This window comes from Poecile atricapillus, chromosome 2 (genome assembly GCF_030490865.1).
Source record: "Poecile atricapillus isolate bPoeAtr1 chromosome 2, bPoeAtr1.hap1, whole genome shotgun sequence".
NCBI classification, from domain to species: Eukaryota; Metazoa; Chordata; class Aves; order Passeriformes; family Paridae; genus Poecile; species Poecile atricapillus.
Genome location: NC_081250.1, coordinates 32,826,480 through 32,841,467, shown reverse-complemented (window position 1 = coordinate 32,841,467; position 14,988 = coordinate 32,826,480). Strand labels below are relative to the sequence as shown.

At 38.8% G+C, this 14,988-nt stretch overlaps 1 protein-coding gene across 6 annotated transcripts in view; it reads left to right on the top strand.

Annotated features, from left to right (window-relative positions):
- The window catches only part of OSBPL3 (oxysterol binding protein like 3), an 87,173-nt gene extending 79,322 nt beyond the window's left edge, over positions 1 to 7,851 (top strand). For all 6 annotated transcript variants that reach the window (XM_058833008.1, XM_058833009.1, XM_058833010.1 and 3 more), the window contains one exon: positions 437 to 7,851. In XM_058833008.1, the coding sequence (XP_058688991.1) occupies positions 437 to 533 (97 nt within the window). In that variant the 3' untranslated portion in view covers positions 534 to 7,851. The remainder of the gene's footprint in view (positions 1 to 436) is intronic.
- Positions 7,852 to 14,988: the final 7,137 nt, after the last annotated feature.

Genomic DNA, 14,988 nt, shown 5'->3' with positions numbered 1-14,988 from the left:
CAAGCTGGTGATCTAACTCATCCCATGCCAATTGCACCTACTAAAGGGAAGCAGGATAGAGGCAAAGTCTAATACTTTGTATATTCACAATGAGAATTGTGAATAAGATTCAGAATTTGAATCCTTACAATGAGGATTTGAAAGTTGAGATTTATTCTGTAGATTTAAATGATGGAATAAAGAATTTAATTATTATATAGCAAAAGTATTGGAGCAGATGCAAGATAATGCATTTGGCTCTTCAATAGTGATGTTCTCAGGTGAATATTAGGCTATTGGGATGCCTCTCCATGGCCCAGTGCAGACACACCTGTTCAGCTCTCCAAGCTGTGCTGCTCCTGGTTTGTGGGCTGGATTTGGTATCTGTGCATGCTGCTACACTGCATACAGCATATGGATGGAAAATATAAGCTTACATTTGTTTAATCTTTGGTAGGAAATCCAGCGATGACTCCTGGGTGAGCAATGGAACCTACATGGACCTTAGAAAAGAACCTGGTTTTTCCAAACTGGACAGTCCTGTCCTTTGGTGAAAGAGGAGCTAAGTGAAGATATTCTGTGCTGTATTCTTGGATCTGATTTAAAAGACATATATATAAAATATAACTATATATCTATATGTACACAAATATATACACACACACATACAGAATGTGTGTGGTGTGTGCAAATGTGCATATCTCCAGAATCGTGCTTAATTTAGAATCTGATAATTAATTTGTTTCCTTTACTCAACTATTGCAGTGATTGTTTGAATGTATAAATATCCTAATTTCTTTTTTATAAAATATTTAATAAATAGTACTGAATGTTAACAAATAGAAGAGAGAAGAGCTTTTACACTACTTTTTCAATGTGTAATAATGTCAGTTCTGAGTTAAATTATGCCTTACTGAATTGCATTGGAGACAGTAGCATCAGCATCTCCTAGCTGTGCTGAGGAAGAGTGCAAGCCTTAGTAACTCAAACTGTAGGCAGGCTTCCACAGTGCAATGAGTAGTTCAGCTGTCTCTGGGCTGGTATAAATTACTAAGATTATCAGCTGGTGCTGAAATCTGACTATGATCTTTTGCTGTCTGTAGGAAAGATTTAAGTGAGCTTTTGTTTCTATTAACTTTCTTCTTAGCTTTATGGAAGAGGTAGTTCTGAGCTTACGTTGGTGGTTCTGCTGCCTTATACATAAACTGTACCCGGTTACATGCAGTGCTAGAAAGTCAGGAATCGCCAAAATTTTCCACTGGGAAAAATTTTCACTTCAAATTTATAGCCCCCAACAGGGCAAGAAGAGGAGATCATTTGTATATACTGCTTGAGCACTAACTAGATGAAGAAGCTCTCTCTTTTTCCAGTAAGTGAAATCTTATACAGAGCACGAAATCCTGTGCTTCCATAGCTTCATTTGTTTTTAATTCACTCAAAAATTGCAACAGTAAGACTTTTTAAGAAGTAAGCAAACAGATTGTTTTAAGCTAGAAATTTTTTCCTAGTATTTTGATATTTTCTACCTCTTAAATAACGTATTTAAGATCTTATATTTAAAAAATTACCACCTGCCTTATGGAGAAGTATGTGGAGTCTTTGATCTTCCTCTGTTTGTTTGTTAAGTTCAGATAAATATTTAAATGTCTTGCTCTAAATCAATTGCATCCCTTTCCTGTAATTTTAGATGTATGGTTCGATATGTGCAGCTACTAAACCATAGGTCAGAAATTTAGCAGGAAACAAATGTAGCAGAAGCCTCACTTTTGAATGAAGATTATAGAGATGGGCAGTATTTTTGGGTTTTTTCCATCAAATCGCAATGCCATAGTCATTAACAGAATAATTTGCATTTCCACATATCTGCAACCCAAGCCTGATCCATGATTCTTCAAATCTGCTCTGTGTGTCTGCGACTGTCTGCCAGCAATGCATTTTTCCACATGATAGATCTACATCCTGTCACCACACCCTTTTCTTTTCTTTACATGCCACTGTAAAGACACATAAATTGGCTTATGACTGGAACAACTGGACATGGCATGGATAAAGTAGACTCCTAGGAGGACAGACTAATAGCTTAGAAAACTTGCACTTTACTGCAATTGTGCTGCATTGTTTTAGAGAAAATATATTATAAATGGATCCATGTATTATATGTAACATGAAGGAAATACTATGAAGGTTTTAAATTTTAAACGAAATCTGTGGTGTCAGATTAGATGTATATTTGAACTTTGCTTTCTGTTACCTTGAAGCCTCATTGTCTCAGAGGCAGATGAATGCTTTTTCACTGTTTTTCATTCTGCCCTGGATCTCTGCCTCACCATGATTTCTGTAATTTATTACCAAAGAAGTTAGCATAATTATATCTAATTAATATGTCTTGGAAAAACTTGACTACCACGCCAGCAGCTTGCAACAAGGCAAGGTTCACACTTACATAAAGACAAAATCTGGGCTTTGATTCCAAAGGAAATCTTAAACTTTGGGGCTGTTCAGCTTTTCAAGAAAAATGAGGTTCTCTTCATGACTTGTTCCCTTCCTATCTTTTTTCCTTCTAATAACTGTCAAAACCTGGCACAGAAATGAGTTGATAGTTGCAATTATCCTTGCTGTTGGTAATTACAAATTATACTAAAAATAAGGGTCATTCAAAAACAAAAGAGGGTAGAGGAAATAAAAGCTTTTAAGAAAAGGAGCAAAATTTGTGGAGGCTGCACTAAGCTTGCTCATTGTCATATTTGGCAGCTACTGTGATACTATCTGATCTGATTGCTGGGTTTGTATATTCTGTGTGTGGAGGGGATTCCCCCATACAGGTATTAAACAAAACCAATCTCACATAGGGTATTTGAGTCATGATTTTTGATAAATCAGACTGGCAGTGCCAAGTCTGATGTCTCTAACAAACTGTCTGAAACACATGGGATTAATGACAAGAAGCATTGGGCTGAGCTGTGCCTTACACAAATAATTTATTCATCAAAATTTCTGTATCAAGAAAGTAAACAAGAATTTTAGCATTGTCTCCATAAAAATGCCTGAGAATAATCCAGGGCATTTCTTAAATGCATGAAGTAAAATCACTGAACAAGTAATTGCTCCTTTTGTAAATCTATAATACACACCTCCAAACAGTGTAACCAGTTGTGAGTGATCCTCTGACCCCACATTTCCAACTGCAGTATAGTATTCCCTGCTTACTTTTGTATGAAACAATTTGGTTTAGTTGTTAAACTTCTGTTAACTGTATATTAAGAAGTGGAAAAAAATTGTCTTGATGTTAGTTCTGTGTATTTCTGCATGTAAATATATTCAACATTCACAAACTTAATATATTCTATAAAGTTTTTCTTGGTAAAATATGTAATTTTGGTAATTTTCTTCCCCAGAACTTCAGCTGTGTTAATGGTCACAAAATTTATATTAGCTTTTGGCAGTGTAACTAAAACAACTGTGATTTTTAATTACTGACACTGAGGGACTTTTTACCCACTATTTCTACCCTGAATGTTAAAAAAACATGTATCAGGCAACTTAACTGCTTCCTTTCATACACAGCTGTGATCCCCAAGGTGTGTAGCTCAATGGATCAGTCTTAAAATTTCCTGATGACCCTTGCCTGCTGTTATAGCTCTCTTATTTCATGACTTTATAAACACTGCTTAATACAATTTTGGTGGCCAGTTTGAGAAGCACTTGTGCAGCTCTGCCTTTGCTTGTATGTCTCTTCATAAAGTAAAACCCTCACTATAAACTTCCATCAAGGTGATGGAGCCGCTCAGGCCTTTGGGTGTTGAAACCCTGCTTCATTTTTCAAGTTGTAAAGCATAGAAAGAAAAAAAAAAGAAATCCAGGGAAATATTGTACATGGGAAGAGAAACCCACAGCTCTACTTTCAGATTTGCAGACTTGATACTTAGTTTCTGATTTTGTGTAAATTTGGGATTACAAAACTGCATCACTTGTTCGGGAGATGACTCTGGGTAGCATAAAGTGCTCTTTAGACCAAGTGGAACTAGACTGCACCATTAATCACTGTATTCCTTTCTGGATCTCTATTCTCCGAGCTTTGCTTGATGTGACAGTTTACCAGCACTGAACTACTTCTTTTAGCCACTTTTTGAAACACAGATTCAGCAGTCTGTACTTAGGTTCTTTATGCAGAGCTTGGAATGTTAGGTCCCTAGAAGAAAGACTAAAACCAGCCCAAATTTTGATAAGGAAACATCCTGGAGCTCTGTTCTTCCACCAACCAGTTTTCTTTGAAGGACTGGAAACAGGATTGCTGTTTTCTTTTAAAATCTGGCCCCTGAAGGACATAGTAGTTGCAAATACAGTCACCTTATTACCTGGCAGCTTAGTGTTGAATCCAGATCACTGTACAGAAAGAACACCAATTCATGGGACCAGGAATTAGGGCCCAACCAGGGACAGCTTTCATGTTGCACAATGGTCCAGTGCTGGTCTCAAAACAAACAACCGTCACAAAAGATCCAACCTAACAAAGACCTCACTCCTTTCCATGCCCTCCACCTTCCCTCAGCTGTTTACAGTCCTGTTCAGGTTTCTATGTGGTCCCTTATTCAGTGTCCCATTTTTCTCTTTATTAAAAAACCTGATGAATAGGGAAACAGTCCATTGTAACAAATGATAAATCATATCAAAAGGCTGTAGTTAAATTCTTTTCCCCATAAATTCCTTGTGTATCTTTTCCGTGACTGTGAATAAGACTTTCTTACGCTCTGCAGTCGGACCCGGTAGTGTGCTATGGAAATATGCAGTCATATCTGCTCAGCAGATCCTAATTACTAATGTCCTTGCATCTGCTTTCGTGTGAATTTCTTGTGTTATCTCTCCAGGTGACCAGCTTGGCAGAGCAGGAAACTTTCAGCATATCTTGCTTTGTTCAGTATGGCTTCTTTTTTGTGTACAACTCATGCAGAGGGGGCGAGCTGAAGAGGAGTGCAAAACATGGCCCGTGGTGCGTTTTAATAGAGTGAAGGATGACATCCAACTCGTCCACATAACTGAATACATCTTGCAAGGGCTAGAATGAGATGGTGCTGTTCAAAGGAGTGACATTAAAATGAAAGGTTTTTTGGTTGAGTGTGTTTTCATTCATGAATGAAACATGATAACAAATACAACAAATAAAATTAAGTGTTCACTAACTCATCCTTTCTATTTTTTAGCTACTGGTGGGTGCAACTTGTTCCAGCAACTGTGGGCTCATAAGAAACTTATTTGGCTTACCTTTTGAAACTTAGTAAATGCTGTAACTCTCCACCAAATGTATTACTGTACTGCTTAATACTTAGATACTGTTCTTGCTGCAGCTTTTTGAAAGCAATGAGAAATTTTCCACATAAGTAGATGCCATATGTTAAAGAATTATTTTAAACGGTTCAGTTTTTTTTTTAAATATAAATTGTGGATTTATTGTTTTTAATGTTTAAAACAGTACTGTAATAAAGCTTATGAGAATGTTTGGGATGTTGATCCACAAGAGGTGATGATCTCCATCAGCTCCACACCCTGGAGATGGTTGCCATCCCTGAGAATCAGAAAGTCTTCATGTTAACAGTATTTTTCTAGTTCCAGTATTGGAAAAACATCCCACATGTATGAGGTATTACATAAACAAAGCTGCTAAATGCTGAATTTGTTGTTTGTTTTGATAGGACATTCATTAGTGATTCCAGAATGAAGAACAGAATCTTATGTATTAGAATTATTGCTGACTTTCAGATATTTGAGAAGTCTCTCTGTAGTCAGGACCATCCCTGTTTTTGGCTTTACTCCCAAAAATTTGTAATAACATTGGAGTACCTTGATGCACAACTTGATTTATTATTTTTGTCTCTGTAACCAATTTAGTTGGATGTTAATAAATTCTACTTGCAAAAGGTCACAGAGCACCCTGACGTTTTCCCAGGGGTTGTAAGTATCTTTCTTCAAAGGTTGTTAGTGGTAGCTGAAACAAGTCTCACTGCTGTAGTGATCTGTGCTTTTTTACACTTTGTAAAATAGCAAGTAGGAAAGAGCTTCCATCTGCTAGAACCTTTATTTGTCACTCTTACAATCTGCCTGGTAGTTGTGCAATGTTCCAGTTGTACTGCTCTACACAGCTCTGCTGCATGGCTATTGTGCCAGACACTGGAGCAGGAAAAGGGGTAAGCTGATGGAATCCATTTCAACTGGAAGTTTATTCTTAAAAGCAGTTTTTAGCAGACATCTGTGCAGCATAAATATTATGCTGTAGTATGAGTGTAGAAGCCACGAGCTAAATGTGCTCCATAAAACAACTTTTATAAACAAGGAAACATGGTATTTACTAGATAAAATAAATAACTAGAAAGAAAGGATCTCACTGTGGTGGTTTTTCCCTTAGAGATGGTGATTCAGGACAGCTCTGCCAATTGGACCTCAACTGTGTCCCACAGTCCCACTGTATGTGTATAAGATGCAATATGGTTGGATCTTGAAAACTGTGGAAGTACAGTGAGTGTAACTTTTGACTAATGTGAAATTTCTGACTACAGTTCTGCAACACTTTGCAGCCTCAGTGTCTATGAAGATTTGGTGGGAAGGAGCATGGAGCTCTCAAGAAGAGCCGAGAAAACTGGATCTCTAAGTTTGTTACCATGCAAAATATCCTCAGCTGTTGCACATGGCAGAATCAGGATAGAGGACAAAATAAAAACAGTCTTTATACTGGGCAAGAATCAGCTCCTGGTTTTTTGAAACCCAGGCATTTTGGTTCTATTGGGTTAAGAACTTTGGAACTTCCTCATCATGTTAGGGGGAATTATTTCATTGCTGATTTATTTCATAGAGATCTGATACAGTTTAATTGGTATATGAAATAGTTTATTATTAGTAAATATTTAGCATTTAGTAAACATTACATATTTATTGTATTTATTTAGTACAAGTTGCTGAGAAAGTTGTGGTTTACAGAAGCAGTAATATTTTTTTCATAATTATAAAAGGAAGAGGAAGATTGCAAGGGATGCTCATTATTGGTGCCCCACCCATGAACACTCAGGGCAGCAGGAATTTCTCTTACAGAGAAATAGATATGGAGTGAATTTCTTGTGTCTGCCCCTCAAGCTAATAGCATGCCAAGTGCCCACAGTGTGGTCAGTGCTATGCAGACAAACCAGGCTGTTTCCCCTACAGAAGTGCAAGGTAAACTTGGTTTGTATAGATCTTACATCCAGTCTGTGTTTAAGTTCAGTTGTCTGTTCCTTTACTCTAATCTCTATTTTAAAGTAATTTTGCATACTGCAAAATGATTCAAACCTTCATAGGGTGAGGAAAAACACTGACAGCTGAGCAAAGCTTGCTCTACATAGTAACCAACACATCTTGGCCTTTTTGTTGTTTTGGGTTTTTTTTATGCCTCTGTTGTATTTCTTTCACCTTGCAAATGTTGCTCTCCATGCTTGGTTTATTGATTTTTAATTCAAACCTCTCTGTTTTATGCATAAGAATTTGTAGGGTTACTCTGTTTTTAAATGGGGTTAAATGCTGGCCAGATACCAAATTCTGTTCTATACTTCTGTATTTGTATCTTTGCTTACTCTGTACTGAGGGAAATATTTGAAATTACTTTGTGCAAACTCTCATTTGAGGTAAATCAACATTGCTCTACTGAGCTGAGTGTAACCGAGGCTTAAGTTAACTGAGAATTTGTCTCTGTGGGTTTGTTGATATAAGTTTTAACAGGCTCTTGAAACAGCAATAAATTCCTGGAACACAAGATGTTGTGTGTATTAACATCCACTGATGTTTCTGACTGTAATTTCATACTCCAGGAATTATTGTCTTCCTCTAAATATTAGGGTACCACTTTTCCTTGAGGACTTTGTGCACTGATACTGCTATTCTAGTAAAACCAACTGTTAGAATTGAAAAGTACTTTTTTTTTTTTTTTTGCTTAGTTAACATTGCTTGTCTTCATTAAAACTTCTTGATAAAAATTTACTTCCAAAATTACAAATTCCTTACTTTTCAGCTTGCAATAAAAAAAAAGAAATATGATTGCAGTAAGTCAACTTTGAACTACTGCAGTACACACCTTGAAAAATCCTCTCCTCCTTAGGTTTTTATGGGGATATGTCTGCAGTGTCTAGATTGCTGCCTAAGGTAAGGAAGCTTATGTAGATCAATAGATGAGAACCTGTCTAATAGCTGAAAGTGATTTACAGTTTTGTTTACTGCAAGGTTTGTTATAATTTTAGCAATTGACAGCCTGAAGATGGAGTAAAGTCAAGAGATCATCCTACTTGTATTCATTGTTTGCTACTTGCCCTTAATCAAGGAAGCAAATTCTGTAAAGGCGACTAGAGCTATATAGGTTTTTTGGATGGAAAAATCAATTTTTCTTATAAGGTTCAAAAATAGTGCACCAAATTATGAAGTTCTTTGGTGGGGAAAATCTTTTACTAAGGGCTTTGCCTAAGAGAGCTCTGCAAATAGGTCAGTAAGGGCAAAATTGACTTTCTGAGTTCTCTAGTTACTGAAGGATGATGAGCTTAGCCCTTCCTTTCATTTTGGAGACAGAGTAAAGCTTCAGTTAAAGTTGATGCAGGGTAGAGAACTCCAGGATATTATATTTCTCACCTTTTGTGAATATCAGGAACAGAAAAAGATGATGTGCCATATCACAGAAAAAAAAACCCAAAACCTAGTAGGAGCTCCATTGTACTTTATCTAGGTGCAAAGCTCCCTAAAGCTGATGCTCATGTCTTGATGCTCTTTGGTCTTGATACCAAGATGAATTGGTTGTTTGACATGATGGGGGAAAGGAATGAAGGAAAGAGTATGTTGAAATATGATTCTCAATATTGAAGTGTGCAGTCATGAGATCCCAGGAAAAAGGAATAACTGCAGTTCATGCTTTCCCAGTACTGGTTGCTCATTATTTCCTTTCCTGATAATGCTTCCTCTCAGGACAAAGCTGGTCTTCCTTCTCTTTTAGAAACTGTATTGTTCACACTGTGCTACATTGGCATTGGTGAGGCAGGACAATAACTGTGGGAGAGCCAAATAAGCCCCATCTCAAGCTGACAGCAACCAGTTCTGCAGAAGTACAATCCCATCTCCCAGTTGCAGAGAGTTGTCTCTTTGGCAATAAGAAAGCCATCCACTCTAGGGTGCTTGCATCACCTGTTACAGACACCATTCACCCATAAATCAGTGCAACATTCAGATAAACAAGGGCAGTACAAGCAGCAAGGACGCCAGTTTTAGTCCTGTGATTAAGCAAATAAATTACATTTTTAATTGTCAGAGAAGAGGCCAGCACTTCATTTCGTACATGAGGTTGTTTTCCAGCATAGTGAAGACCTGGTCTGCATGTGGAACTGCAATACAACAAATAGTATCAACAACCTGGAGTTGTGTGACTGTCCCAGGCCATCACCAGTACAAATTTGCAGGACATGACTGCTCTGTAGTGGTTCCCACTCTTCAGAAGGACAGCTGCAGCCTTTTCACAGAATCAGTCAGGTTGGAAGGGACCACAGTGGATCATCTGGTCCAACCTCCCTGCTCAAGGAGGGTCATCCTAGAGCACATGGCGCAGGATTGCACCCGAACTGTTCTTGAATGTCTCCTGCAAGGGACACTCCACATCCCCTCTGGGCAACCTGTTCTAGTGTGGGGTTGCTCACACAGTAAAGTTCTTCCTCTTGTTCAGGTGGAATTTCCTGTGCAGCAATTTCTGCCTCTTGTCCTGTTGCTGGGTACCCCTGAGAACAGTTTGGCTCCATCCTTTTGGTGCCCTCCCTTTAGACACTGACAGACATTTGTGAGGTTCCTCTCAGTCATCTCTTCTCGAGGCTGAACAGCCCCAGCTCCCTCAGCCTTTCCTCATAACAGAGATGTTCCAGTCCCTCAGTGATCTCTGTAGCTCTGCTGGACCTGCTCCAGGAGCTCAATGTCTCTCATACTGAGAAGCCCAGACTAGGACACACTGCTTTTTTATCTACCGATCTGGTTTGACCCAAAGCACCCTCTTTATGGTACCTGCTGTCCTTTTGGGCAACACTGTTGCATAATGCAAAAAGAACTCCCAGGCAATTACCAACCCAAACACTTTTTAGCTTCTCGCCAGCCCTTGTTCCTTGTTTCACAAAGAACTGTGCTCCTTTTTCATCCTGTTCCCTTTCATGGGAAAAACCCAGGTATGTTCTTACCCCACTGCCTGTAGGACATTGAAAAGCAAGCACTTCACATGCTGAAATGAGGAGGAGCAGTAGCAAGCTGAAAAATGAAGTGGCTTTAAGAAGAAATATGAGGTCTTCCTGTTGGTACCAAACGGGGCTGAACTATCACCCCTGTGGGAAATGGGATGGGGCTTTAACTTCTGTCCTCCTTTGCAGTCTGTTTCTACAGCAGAGGATGCAGGCTGCTCCTGGCAGCTCCTGCTGCAGAGCCCCTGGGAAGCTGCAGGAATCCTGACTCACTTGTAGGAGCAATGCAGCCTCACCACTCCTCAGGACCCTCTGTAGCCACTGACTTCTTTACTGTTTGTAGTCTTCTCCTCAGTGCATCTGCCACTTTTATTGGCCATGGCTTGAGTCAAATATTGCTAAACAAAATTCTCAATTTTTATCTTTGTGGGCACTCAAAACTGCATTATTTTTTTTCTGGAGAAACCCCTTTCAGATTGTCCTGCTGTTGTTCCTGCAAGAGAGACTGAGCTGACAACAGATAATGAGAAGGGGGATCATGGACCTGCAAAACAACTCGAAAAGAAAACAAAGGAGGCACCAAAACCAAAAGGGAGAGAGAAAATTTGTTTTAAATCACAATAAAGCTATTGCTACAAATGTAGTACATGACAACAGGCATCTGGTGTTACTCAATGAAATATTAATGTTAGCTCTGAACATTTTGTAAGGTTTGACTATGGCCATGCTCCAGTTCTGCAGCAGTGCAACACAAACACCATCTGGCTGGATGCCCCATGAGGGACTACAATTACATACTACCTATTCTTCAGAAAATTCTGCCCAAATCATTGGCTCCCACAGGTGGATAGCGAGGTTTTTTGGGTATGCTTGTTCATACACATTCAGAGGATGCAAAAGGAAATGCATGAAACAGAAAAAATCTGGAGAGTTGATCAAGAAAAATTTACAGCCAGCTTTTCTCTCTACTGGCAGCTTCAGCCATGGGCTCTTTCCCAGGGATCTTTTAACTCCTGTTGCTTTGCCAATTTTGTCCTAAATCTTCTGTGCATTCTTTAGATACGCTTTCCTTAGTTCTTCCATTCACAGTAACTTCAAGGTTGTCTATGAATAACAAAATCACTAGCAAATGCCCTAATTTTAGGGTGACATTTTTTACTGATCTGAAAATGTAACAGTAAAATAATTCTGAGAGGAAGTACAATTTATTAAAACAATAAAACTGTAAGCATTTACAGTCAGTTACCTAGCTACCCATAGTAGTAGGCACTGTACAGCTCTGAATGGTGCCATGTGCTGCTGTAGTTAGATTTCAGAGCAGTGCCAGAAACCCTGACAGAGTGCTTACAGTCTGAAAAGTGTACATGTGCAGAGATGCAAATTTGAAGGGCTTTATTTTTTGGAGGCATGGAGATAGGTATCCTCTGTTTACAATGTTTTATTGAAAAACAAAATCCTAATAATTTTTATTTAAATACAATTTGTAATTTTTGACTCTGTCACTCCTGTTCTAGCTGGCCAAGAATTAAACATACTGAAAAAAAAGAATAAAAATTATGCATGATGAGTAAGCAAAATTTCAGATTTTATTACTGATACATTTTTTAGACTTTTGAAGTTTAATGTTGAAGTTTAGAGTAGTCTAATACTTTTTAAATAACTGTTTATATACTGTTTATAATACTGTTTAGGACCTAAATAAAAGCTGTTTGGGGCTCCTACACAATAGTTTGATAGCCATTCCTTTTGGCTAATTTATGAGGAAGTTTTACTGCTAAATTGCTTGAACAGTATAGCAGGCAGATGGTTTTTGATAAAATATTAATGAAACCAGATGGTTTCTAATAAACTATTATGGAAGACTTTTGAGACATGCAAGAAATGTTATCTATTCCTAGGTCATTTATCCTTATTGTAAAAGAAATAAAGTTCTGTGGCTGCCATCTAATCTACAATTTAAAGTTACAAGCACCAAGTTCATGCAAATTCATGCAAACTGTTCTCCATATTATTACTGAAAACATCATAGAATTATTGCATGGTTGGACAGAATGACAGAGGGGAGCCCTGTGCCACACACAGCATGCACTACAGAAAGGCAGATGTGGCACTGCCTTCCCCCATGCCAACGTCAGAGCTGAAGGCAAAGAGTTCTGACTGAGTTACAGCAAACAGGTTGTACTGAACACATCTGCCTCCTGCATCTCAGCATGGCACACTCCAGTGGTCCTTCCAAGGGACTAGAAGGTGCAGAAGTGAACTCTGTTTTCCTCATATTGGTCTGTAAAGGCAGCAGAGTTTAACCTGGCAATACAAGATAGCCTCTAAAGAGTGGCCAAACTCATCTTACAGCAAAATCTTCAGATGGTCCAAGATGTCACCTGCCCATAGTCAAGAGCAGAATGGACAGAAGCTCACATGAATATGTAGGGAAGCACAGCCAGAATGGTTTTCTGGCAGCTTTGAACTCACACAGCCCCTCCTGGCTCACTGCACCCTCCCACTCATCTCCCCTTCTCAGGACACGGTCCCTTGCTAAGCCTGTCACTCGCTGCTGGCACAGTGGCAGGGCTGGTGACAGCTGTAACAGCAGGAGAGGGAGAAAGCTGTTGTGTGCAACAGGAAATGTTTCAGAGGACAGAATGGTAGAGGCAAAAAGTACAGAGCATCCCAGCAAAACAGAACATGAATTTCAATGTGGAATAAAAATGAGGCTGGTTAGTTGATTTGAAAGAAATAAAGAAACAAACAGAAATTGCTGCTCAGATCTTTTAGTCTTACAAAAGGAAGTGGAGGGGAAAAAAAGAAATTAATTCTTTTGCTAGTGATTTGGCTTATGTTGCTGGACACCTTTAAAAAGATTTGCTACCCCAAGTGTCCTACTCTTCTAAATAGACACCCAAAATAGCTTCATGCTTTCTTCTCACTTCCTCCACAGAACTGAGGCTAGCAGAGCCTTCTCCAGCCAGCGTGAGGGTTTTAAAAAGGCCTAGCATGCAACACCAGAGACTTTTCAATGACCTCTTGACACCTCAATATGCAGACACTTCTTTAGTGAGTGCTTTCTAGCCAGGCTGGATGCAGCCTGAAACAACACATTGATGGCTACAAGGGAATTCTTTGCCATTAGTACTGCTGTTCATGTTGTGAAAGCATTTTTAAAAGTTTTTAAGATAGAGATTAATAAAAAAGCCGTTTAAGAAAGTCCCCCTTGGAAATAAATTTGGACTGACATCATAATGACAATGGTTGAAAAAAATGCTAGATTATGCTGTCATACCAAAAAAAAAATCTAATACCAAATGCATATAGGATGCAAAAACCTTTTCTGTTTCTGATACGGAATAACCATTCTGCAATGCTGACATCTTGTGGTAGCAGTGCTCAGTGATTTTTTAAATGTCACACCTGAGGAATTTCACATGGCCATACTCAAAAAGCATACAACTATTTCACTGGGGTCTTTTGCCCTTTCAGATTACTATCTTTTGTGTTATTACTCATTATGTGTATTATTCATTTTTTAAGTTGTGGCTGTGAAGTCACTTGCCTCTCTTCACTTATTTAAAAGGTAGCCAGAACTTGTCCCATACCAAGAGCAGTTTGTTCCAGAGGCAAAAGTTTCTGTTTTTTTTCCCTCTGCTCCTTCTGCAAGACAATCTTCTCATGCAGGAGCAATGCAGAAGGATTTTCTAACGCATCAATGATGCAGTTCATGCTTCCACTCAGGAGATGGAGTCTGTGGTTTACAAACCATACTGAGATTGTGTATTTCTCTGATAACACATTCTCCCTGCTGGCATCCCAGCTGGTCATGGAGTAACCACGGGCTGGGAATTTTGACTGTGCAGTGCATCTGAGGATTTCCATGAAGACTGAATGCTCAAGATGGGTGTTCAGTCCAAATGTCTCTCTTTGCAGCCAGTTTCTGTGACAGACTTTGAAGCCTCAAAGTGAATTGCTGCATAGCCCCAAAACTGTTTACTAACAACCTGTGTTTCTGTCTCTTCTGGTTAATGAGAAGCATCTGAAAATTACCCTATGTTAGCTGGTGCCATTCAGATGGATGGATTTCTGTTGAAGACTTTTTCTTAAAAACATGGAAATATTCCTGGTGTGGGTACCTTTTACTTGGTGTGCATGCAACTGCTGGTAGTGTCCTTAAAATTACCAGCAAGTTTCACTAGTTTTATTTAAGTCCTCCCTCCCCAGTGGATATTTCCATAGCAATGTGGTTAAGTGCAACTTCTTCCCTTGATTTCTCAAAATATGCTTTAGCAGACTCTTGCATTTGAAACGGATCACACATTGCCACTCCCTGGAAAAACACATGATAGCTTATGAAACGTGTGCTATTACTGGCCAGATTATTACTGGAGCTAGCAATTCTGCAGCTCAGTGCTGATCCTAAAAAAGAGATCTCCTGAGGATGTGTGGGTACATTTTCTTGGGCAGGGGCTCTAAGAACGGAGCTTTTTTTCATTAGTTCATAAAAATTAAACCATCACAAATACAAGTACTTAGGTCCATTCTGACTATTTATACAAATTTCTGTAAGCAGGTGCAACCCCAGAAAGGGAGATCTGTTTTATCCTTGAATCAATAAGGATGTCACTTGGGGAAATCAGAAAGGAGTGATGGATTAAAATCAGCTGAAATACATTGGAAGGTTTGGATATTGCATGTAGCTAAATGGAAGAAATGGGTTTACTTTAGCTATGTGCATTTACTGATAACTTTCACCCAGGACTGTTCATTTAAAGACATTTAGCTTTCACCTTCCCTTTGTTCCGAAGTCAGG